The sequence below is a fragment of the Montipora foliosa genome, chromosome 5 (genome assembly GCF_036669935.1).
Source record: "Montipora foliosa isolate CH-2021 chromosome 5, ASM3666993v2, whole genome shotgun sequence".
NCBI classification, from domain to species: Eukaryota; Metazoa; Cnidaria; class Anthozoa; order Scleractinia; family Acroporidae; genus Montipora; species Montipora foliosa.
Window position 1 is genome coordinate 36795819 of NC_090873.1, and position 10000 is coordinate 36805818.

The 10000-nt window shown below is 39.2% G+C and overlaps 1 protein-coding gene across 1 annotated transcript; it reads left to right on the top strand.

Annotated features, from left to right (window-relative positions):
* The first annotated feature begins 343 nt into the window (after positions 1 to 343).
* On the top strand, positions 344 to 9321 carry LOC138004128 (versican core protein-like). The gene is made up of 5 exons (XM_068850553.1): positions 344 to 738; positions 829 to 975; positions 1436 to 1558; positions 7105 to 7227; positions 8388 to 9321. The coding sequence occupies exons 1-5, from the start codon at positions 420 to 422 to the stop codon at positions 8789 to 8791; spliced, it is 1116 nt and encodes a 371-aa protein (XP_068706654.1). The 5' UTR covers positions 344 to 419; the 3' UTR covers positions 8792 to 9321.
* Positions 9322 to 10000: the final 679 nt, after the last annotated feature.

Below are 10000 nucleotides of genomic sequence, written 5' to 3' on the forward strand. Positions count from 1 at the left end.
ATATGAGTCAGTCAAAAAGCAATGACATTATTAGAATATGTAATAGGATTACATGCCGTCCAATTTGGAAATGACAGGATGAGAAAAATTCTGAGGACTGCCAAATTGGACGAGGCCGTAGGCGAATATGAACAACGGCTCTACTCTCACTTGCCGGAACTTGTATCATCATGTTGGGAAAATGTCAATAATTAATAATTAATTACTTGGAAACAAAAGATCTTTTTAGTTATTATCGAGATCTTTTCAAATGCGGGAATGGAAAATACCGGGTAATGTTACCATAAAGGAAATAGTTAAAAACCTAAACTATTAAAAACGCATTTATCAGAACTACTAGTCATCTAGTTTATAGGACTGCATTTTAAATCTCTTTTAAGTTGTCTGGAAAACGCTTTACAGCTGTTATCGCAAAGGAAATGAAAACGCTATCCGTGTTCCCTATTTTTGTTGCCATCTGTCAAATTGTTGCTAAAACAAAATCTCAACAATGTCCTGCATTTGGATCTGAGGAGTCCATCTTGGGATGGATGTTGCAAGGACACATCTATCAAACAATGATGGCCAATATTGGACTTCATTGCCTTTCGGCTTGCCTCAAGGATGATCGATGCCAAAGCTTCAACTTTGTGATGTCTCTCCATATGTGCGAATTCAGTGATCGCACCAAGGAAGCCAGACCTGAGGATTTTATTCCTGATTCAGACAGATATTACTTCAGAAAATACATGAACAGAGGTAAGTGGAAATTAACTACGTTTGTTACATGCAAAAGACCTCTAAAACAGAGTAATAAATAAATAAATAATACTAGTTTATGAATTTCAGCCCCAGTAGGCTCCATCTCTGAACTAGCAGCCGAGTCCTGCAAGGAAATTAAGATGAGTGAAGGAAGATCACCCAACGGCAAATACTGGATGTCTTCAATAAAACCAGGGATTCCAGTACTTGCATTTTGCGATATGAAAACCGAAGGTAAGAATTCAATCTTCTTTCATCTTTTATTCCGTCTCCTTTACCTCCATATTTATCCCCACATCAGTGTAGTCTACATTTTCATCTTCATCACTATCTCGTCCCCACCTTCATTTTTACTTAGATCTACTTCTTGATCCTCACCCAATCGTCTTCTTCATCTTTATCTACATCTTCATGACTTTTATATTTTTATCTTGATCTATTTCCATGTTCATCTGCATCCTTGTCTCCCTTATCTTTTTAACTTTGTTTTTCTTCCATTAACCTCATTCATATCCCTTATACTCCTGCAATCCCTTTGACTGTGTCGTTCTCCACCACTTTCTATTCTTCACGTTTTCCTTGGTTCCTTTAAACCAAAAATAAAAGAAGAGGGGGAGGGGAGGGGGAGGGGTTGTTAATTAGGGAGATCGAAAACAGTGCTAATCGCTGTTTAAGTTGCTTCTTTTTGTTGTAGATGTTGATGAATGCACTGCTTCTTCACCTGTGTGTCATGTAAATGCTACATGCAACAACACTGTTGGTTCCTACCGGTGCACGTGCTATCCCGGATATGCTGGGGATGGAAAAACTTGCAGAGGTAATTTAAAGACCACCGTATCTAAAAATAAGAAGAGCCGGAGTAAATTTGAACGAAAATCATGGAGTAATGGTTACAGTCAATGATTTGAATATTACGTCATTATAAAATAAACACAATGAAAGGCCAGAAATACATTTTTCGGGGATTTGTCAGCACAATAGCTATCCGGGGTTGGAATATCCTACACAATTGGATCTTTCAATTCACATTTTAAATTCTTAGATCCTTGTTGATTATTGTGCATGTTACCGAGAATGAACTTAGCCTAGCATGTCATTCATTTCCTATACATATTTATCAATAATTGTCAATCTGTCCATAAATGTCTGTAAAAAATGTTATTATCAGCTATGTAACTTATCTCTTATCGGGAAGTATGTTAGTCAAGACGCAGTAGAAACACCGGTCCATGCTTTTATCAGAAATGCTAGCCGCACAGATCACTGCAATTCCGTATGATCTACGATGTTGAAATAAACTACTCTGTCTGGCTTCCCAGTTCCGAATCGAGTTCCGAATCGAAAGTTCGGAATCCAGTTTCCAATCGAGTTCAAGATAATTCTACTTACCTTCAAAGGTCTTCATGAATTCGGCCCCAAATACACATGCATTTTATAATTTCAAAGCCTAAATCCAAGTACAGTTTTAGATCGAACAGTAAATTCTCTCTGGAACCTCCGAATACTTAATTAATAGTAATCGATTCAGCGTGCACTATCGAGTTACAGTTGCACTCAGGAGGTTGCTAAGAACAAAAGAACAAAAAAGAGTCAACGAGGCGACACCCAAAAAAAAAATTTAGCTTTTTAAATGCTTAGCAAACCTCCCAAGTGCAGTTAGAACTCGATAGTACACGCTAAACTGTTTGCTATTTGTTTTATAACATAACCAAAACATCTTGTGACAGTTTTTGATATCCTTTGTCTTCTTAATTTGAATGTCTCTCGTTCACTAACTGGTCGAGCTGGCTTTCACATAGGCATGCAAATCGCATTTTCGGTGGGTCGGGTAAAATAGTTTTACCCACTAGCTGAGCTGGTTAAAAAGTGACATTTCTAAGCTCTTTAATCCTGAAGGTGCGATGACATTTCAGCATTTTTAGCGGTACACTGGTCGGTTATTATTGCAGTTTGAGGAAAAGCCGGCGCACGCGTCACTGTTCATTCACCTATAGCTTTTTACAAATATTGCTGATTAATTATCTTTGAAAAATGCATGATAACCCCCAATTTTCTTTTTGGATTTCAATAATACTTGTTAAGATCTTCTTTTTTCCGTATATTCATAAGCCGGAAAAAAAGTCCTTTGACTAGTATGCATGGGTACTTGAGACTAAGTTGCAGTGTGCTTTTAATTTCGTTACAGATGTAAATGAGTGTACCGTTTCCTCTTCCGTTTGACACGTAAAAGCATCATGCTTCAATACGATTGGGTCTTACGGGCATTACTAAACAACAAAAAAGAGAAACAGCGAAACGAAGCACCAAAACACCATGTATATATGACCCCACCATACATTGAATACTAACCGACAAAGATTGGATTTGAGATTAAATATCGTTGTAGGCCTAGTTAGGCCTAGAACGTTATTACTCCTAATTCATTGAGATTAAGATTTGTGGGAATTGTGTAGATTGTTGATAACATCGACTCGCTTTTCGTCAGAGAATCAAGCGTTGGATTCTATTAAATATTTTCTATCCATTGATTAAGAGAATGCCTCTCTTAAAGATTACGAGTACCTGTAGAACAGGGATATTACTTCCCCAAGGAGGGGATATTTGACCTGATTTGACCAAATTTTGGGGCCCCACGGTGGGGATTTGGACCAAAAATTCTCCTGAAAAGTCAAATGCCCCACATATGCCTGGGGTTCTCCCCCTCGAGCTTAACATTGATAGATGAATATCATGCCAGTCAATTTCCACATTTAACAATAAATGTATATCTGACTGTAATGTCTGTCAGAAATCTGCATATTACCATCTATGTAACTTCTCGCGTATCAGGAAATGTGTTAGTCAAGATACAGTGGTGACAGTTGTCCATGCTTTCAGCACAAGCCGAATAGATCACTGCAATGTCTTAAGGGCCTCTTTCCCATGGCGACCATTTTGAGTCCTGACGGACTGAACACATTTGTTATGCACCCCTGAACTCGCTTCCAGACACATCAAGTAGACGCTTGGGGTACCAACTGTAGTACCCAAAGTGACAAAGGTCCATTTCAGGAACTACCAAAGCTTCACCTTCTTAAGCTCCAGCGTGTTCAAAACGCGGCGACAAGACTGATTCTTCGATCAACCAAGTTCCGACATATCAGCCCGTGTTTATACGAACTACGCTAGCTTCCTATCAAGTTCCGTATCGAAATCATGATAATTTTATTTACATTTAAAGCTATTCATTTAATCACCTTCGTCTCAAGTTCACAAGTGATCTTGAAAAGGTAAAGCCTATATCAAAGTACAGTCTTACATCGAACAGTAAATTACACTGCAACCTTCGAATATCAAGACCTTGGCTGCTCTTGGCGACAAAGTGTTCCTTGCTGTAGCACCCAAGTTGTGGAACTCATTACCTGGTGAACTGTGGGAAATAAAGTCACTTAATATACATAACAAGGAACTGGAAACCTACTTGTCTCGATTTGCTTTCATTTTAGCTTGATAAGTTATTTCCTGTGAACCACTGCTACAGCAGTCATTTGAAATTGACTTAAACGCACAGATTGGCATGTGTTACTATTGTTATTTGCATTAGATTTCCTAGTACTTAATGATTTTAGTATCTCTTAATCGTTATTCTTTTCATAATTCAAATCAATTTTGTTTTAACTAGTTATTGGCAATGAGCAAGCCGATCGAAGATGCGAGGCTTGCGAGGCGGCCAGCTTAATGCCGCGCGAAGTATTGCAGCAGGCAGAAAAATTCTCCATCGTGCTCTGAAAAGTGTAATGTAAGGCTACGTTTACACGGGACCGGACAAATTTTTGCAGGGACGAATTTTGTACCTGGACCGCCTGTTTACATGCAACAGTGCAAGTTCCGTTACATGGATTCGTGCAAATTTTTAGACCAGTCTCGGGTCTCGGCATTTGTTTAATTCTCTGCTGTGATTGGTTAAACTAATGCTTTCAGCCAATCACGTTGTAGCTAAGTGCAGTAAGCGGCAAATCAAACATGTCTTTGTGGAGTCCGTTTCTCGAAAATCCCCAAACTTTTCGCGCCTTTTTCGGGTGTCAAAATTCCCTCTGTATTTCAAGAAACTAGAGGGTTTAAGTCCTCAAACTTTACGGTTATTATGCTTCCTGTTATCTTGAAAACATCTTTAAAGATCAGCCGTTTCCAAAACAAGTGGATGGCAGTTTTAACGTTTTTCGAGAAACGGGCCGGGCCCCTGGTTCGTAATTTTCTCCACGGCCGGCTGTTTTGTAAGCTGTACATGCTCACCAAGAAATTCAAATATGTACGTTGCCTCGATCGATGAAGATCAGAGACCGTGAATGGCCATTTGCAGCAACGTGTACTGCAGTAGCCAAGCTAATCCAGCTATCGCTCGTCTCCTCATATCTGTATCGTGTTAATTTCTTTTGTGTCAAATTTGATTTTAAAAAGAGCGAAATGTAACTTAAAAGATTGCGACCTTGCAACATTTTTGCTTAGCAACCAAAAAGCGTAAGTAGATTCCACGCCTTCGGGTGTTCGGGTGTTTTCATGAGTCTGCACGCATATTGGAACCGTGCCGGTCAAAAAGTTTATCTAGTTTTTTCAGGACCCAAACTTGCACACTTTGCCGTTCGCGAATTCTTCCAGTTCCACCGGTCCCGTGTGAACGCAAGGTGGAACTGTGCAAGTTTTTGTCTATGCAAAAACTTGTCCGGACCCGTGTAAACAGGATCTAAGCGGTCTTCACAGACTAGTCGACAACTTCAATTTTAGCGTTTAGTACGTTGTCGACAACTCGTCCCACACACTGCGTTTTTTAGTTGTCGATAACTTTTGAGTCGTCGATAACAAATAGTTGTCGACAAATAAATGTCTAGTCTGTGGAGGCCCCAATTGTACGTAGTGTAAGGTAAGGTTCCCTGGAGATTTTACTAGGGACCAATGAAAGCACGTGTTTTGGCGTGTGATGTCATTAGACGAAGATGTATGACGCGCGCCTCTATTGACACTATTCTCGGTTTTCACAAGACGTCACGACCGCCATGTTGGTGCCCCTAAACAAAGAAAAGGCGGCCATGTTGGTGCCCCGACCAAATCCTCCGGGAATTTAACTCTATTATTATGCAAACGCTTCCTTTTGTTTTCGTTGAAAAACATGGCTGTTGATCACGTGAGTGAAAACCAGCAATTGATGATCTTGTGTTTGGAGGTGAGTGAAAACACGTTTTTCCCATTTTCCTGACCATTGCGTTGTGTACACTTGCTTTGAGTGTTCTTTAATATTTATTTTCGAACCATCGTGTTCTATATTGAGTGAGCGAGCTCAAAGCCAAACCGGCGTACGTGTTCTTATCGACCGCTGTTTTCAATTTCGGATTTCGGCCCACGAGTAGAGCAACCATTGACTTGAGAACAATTTAATTTAATTTTCAAAGGAAATATGTTGTCTGCAAAGTACACAATTCAATGATCAATTTGACATATAAATCATGGCTGTATCTTGCAAAATAAAAATTCTACAAGTGAAACAACTTTCATTTGCGAGAGAGTTTGATTCCCCATACATGTTTCACACTAAAAAGTCTGAAAACACTGGCGATTTTTTACATGGCACTGATTTTATTCAACTTAATTATTGAATATTCCTGTTAAAATTACGGCCGTTCAAAAATTGCAGCAGTAATTTCCATATCATTGCAAAACACGTTGACATCAACATTGTTGTTGGAGACACAATGTGTGCAATTTCTATTCTTATTTTATTATTGTTAACTAGATTAGTTGAGTTGTAGTACTTTCGAAAAAAAAAATTACACCTACTGTTGGGTATTTTGGAACTCTGAGATAAATCTGCAAACTATGTATGATATTGACTGTTTCGTTGGCACTTAGCGCTAGCTATAACTAGTTATTAAGATGATTTGATTCATAGTCTTTGTTATGTTGGCAAGATTATCTACCTGTAGCTTGCACCACTCTTGGAGTATAGAACATACTAAATTCACCACTCCTTATAGAGAGCTTTCAGCGACCTTATAAAGGACATGGCCAGGACAGAACAACTGGCCCGGGATGCAACCCAGCTCGTTAATGATTTAAGTCGGAAGGGAATACCAGGATGCAATATAACCGTGGCGACAGGTGTGGGAGAGCGGTTCGAGAACCCGAGGTCTCTGGATCTCAAGGCGCCCTAACCACTGGGCCGAAATGCTTTTGGGATAAGGATGAGGAAATCCACCAAGTGACATTAATTTAATTAACACCAGGATAAATTAAAAAGCAATAGCGGGGAACTGTAAAGATAATACTTTTGGTCAAAACTATAAAGCGAGTGATTAACTTTTCCTTTGACTTTGACATTGCAATTTTTTTAAGATTTCAACGAATGCAGTTCATCGCCTTCACCCTGTCACGTCAACGCAAAATGCAAAAATACCGAAGGATCTTACGTGTGTACATGTAACGCTGGATACACTGGAAACGGAAAAACCTGTACTGGTAAGAGCGCCTGTATGTTAATAAGATCGTTGTCGGTCCTGTAATCGAAATGTAGTCTTGGTTACAACAACAAGAACATCAACATCATAATCATCATAATCATCATAATCATCATAATCATCATCATCATCATCATCATCGTCTTCGTCGTCGTTGTCGTCGTCGTCGTCGTCGTCGTCGACGTGATCTCCCCGCTCCTAATTTTCCAATGGCGCGGTTTTATCGTTTTATCGCCGTTAAATTTCGCTGTTCAATGAAACCTTCAATTTTGAAATTCAGCAATTCAAACATTCATTTCCTTCAATTTAATCGGAATATTTGAGTTGTGGAACTGAAATTTGAATGGCATGCATGTTTGAATTTGGAAGGCTTGAATTGAAGAACTTAAGGTTGGAATTGCCAAATTGGGGGTTTGAATTTCCAAAATAAAGGTTGGAAAAAGCCGTACTGAATGCTTGAACTGCCGAACTGCAGGTTGATAGCTGAACTGAATGTTTGAATTGCCAAACTAAGGGTTTCAACTTCCAAACTGAAAGTCTGAATTGCCGAATTGAAAGTTTGACTGAATTGCGTGTTTGAATTTTGATACTAAAACGCGTCATACTTCTTCGACCCCTGCTTCTTTTTTGAAAGTCGACTTACTTGATAACATTTGTTTGATCATTTTTGTCCGTTTTTTTTTTTCACTTGAGAGGTTGAAATAATTACAACTTTACTGGCACTCTACAGAATTCATTTAGCGATTAATTGTACTCCTCTTGTCCAACCAGAATGGTTTTTTTTGGTTGAAAGTATTATAAAGTTTGTTGCTCTTTTGGCGATCAGTGTTCATAATTTTATAAAATTCTAAAAAAGGGGCTTAAACCTGATCTAAAATTAAAAAGGTTTCCGAAATTTTCGAGCCGTATCTCTGGTTCTTCTTCGGGGGACAATGAATCTAAAATTAAAAAATCACTGCTTCTTATTTTGGCTCCCAAGAGATCTTAACAGCGGCACATATGCCCTTGGGAACTCCATTCTTTCATTCACAGAGTTCTTATCGATGTTTCAGTGTAAAGACTCCAGAAAAATTCTGCGCTTGTAATTAGTTTGTTATCTTATTTTGATCTTCTCGTCTTATTTTCGATCTTCTCGTCTTCTTATTTTGATCTTCTCGTCAGCTACTTGCCCAACTGGTTTTGTGATGCATAGAAAATCGTGCTATTTCATCAGCCCCACGGTTACTGCAACATTTTCAGATGCTAGAAGGAGGTGCAAGAGTTTAGGAGCAGACCTTGCCATGATCAAATCAGCAAATGAAAACAACTTCCTTTACAACTTGGTGAAAATCAGTGCTGCCCCAAAACCTGCCTGGATTGGGTTGAAAAGGAAAGCTGATAATAAGTTCTATTGGCTGGATAACACTCCTGTGCAGGGAAATTATCAGAGGTGGAAGGATGGGGAACCAAATGACTCTGGAGGAAACGAGGATTGTGGGCATATGTTGACTCACAAAAATGGACCATGGAACGACGCCAGTTGCTCTGCCTCGGGACTAGTTGCTCTCTGCCAGAAGCCCCTTTGAAGTTACCCGGAATTACTTTCGGAAGAAACTAGGTCACCATATCAAACGAAAGAAATGCCACCTTGGACTGCAAACTTCTTTGCAAAAGCCTCGTTCGATTCCAATCTCGCCAAGAGAAAATTAACGATACTCTCCTCTCAGTCTGCTAAATACTATCTGTATATAGCAGAAGAAGGGTATTTCTCTGAATGAATCTGTAATAAAATAGACTCTAGATTCTATCCTGGAATGGGTTAATTAATTGAAACATTTGTAGGTCTTTTTCGTCAGGACGCGGTTAGAGTATTTAGTGAATTTTAAGTTTACATAAGTAATTCTGATATCTACAATAGACCGTTTTGCTTCTGAAATCTAAATTTACGCTTGTTTGGTGGTTTTCGTTTGTCGTAACAGTTGTACGCGACATGAAAGAGAGGGGAATGTTCTTTTTCTATATATTATACAAAGATAAACAAATAGCCCATCTGGCCTTTTGGCCAAAGCATTGTTTGCTGTTGCTCAAATAAACAGAAATAAAGTAGACTATAAAGACATGAATGGGTGGTCTAGTGGTTAGAGGCGGTGACAGGTGAGCAAATAATTGTAGACTCGAGTCCCTACAGCTGGGTTGTGTTTTAAAAGAAAAATGTTCAATTCCCTGCAGATTTCTGCTCCAGCTGTCAGTGTCATAAAATAATGACAATCGTTTCCGGTTGATACTACACTATATGATCATCGTAATACTAGTCTCGAGAATGAGTTGGACAGTTTTCTAACCTGTTTCCCTACTGAAAATTGAAGAACAAAATTACGAAACGCGGAAGAAAATTCTAAAGGACTACTTTAATTGGGGCAATGCATTACTACATAAAAAATCTGCGCTGATTGCTTGCACCTGCACAGTGAGGGTATTACAGAGAAATCTCAGATCGAGGCCTTGATGTATTCACCGAGCGATAGCGAGGTCAATACATCAAAGCCAGGTCTGAGATTTCCTGGTAATGACCGTACGGACGAGGTTAATAAGTTATCTATTATATAGCTTTTTTTTTGGCTCAGTTTTGGCCTGTTCTTCGTCCTTTGGATAATAAACTCGCTCTCGCTGTGGCTCTTTTCGTCGCTCATACTAAAGAAGTATCTGCATAGGCAGCCCAAGCTCGCGTCACTACAGACAGCCTTTGAGAATTTAAACGCGTTGTAAGACTTTGTATGGGAAATAAAATACAGTCG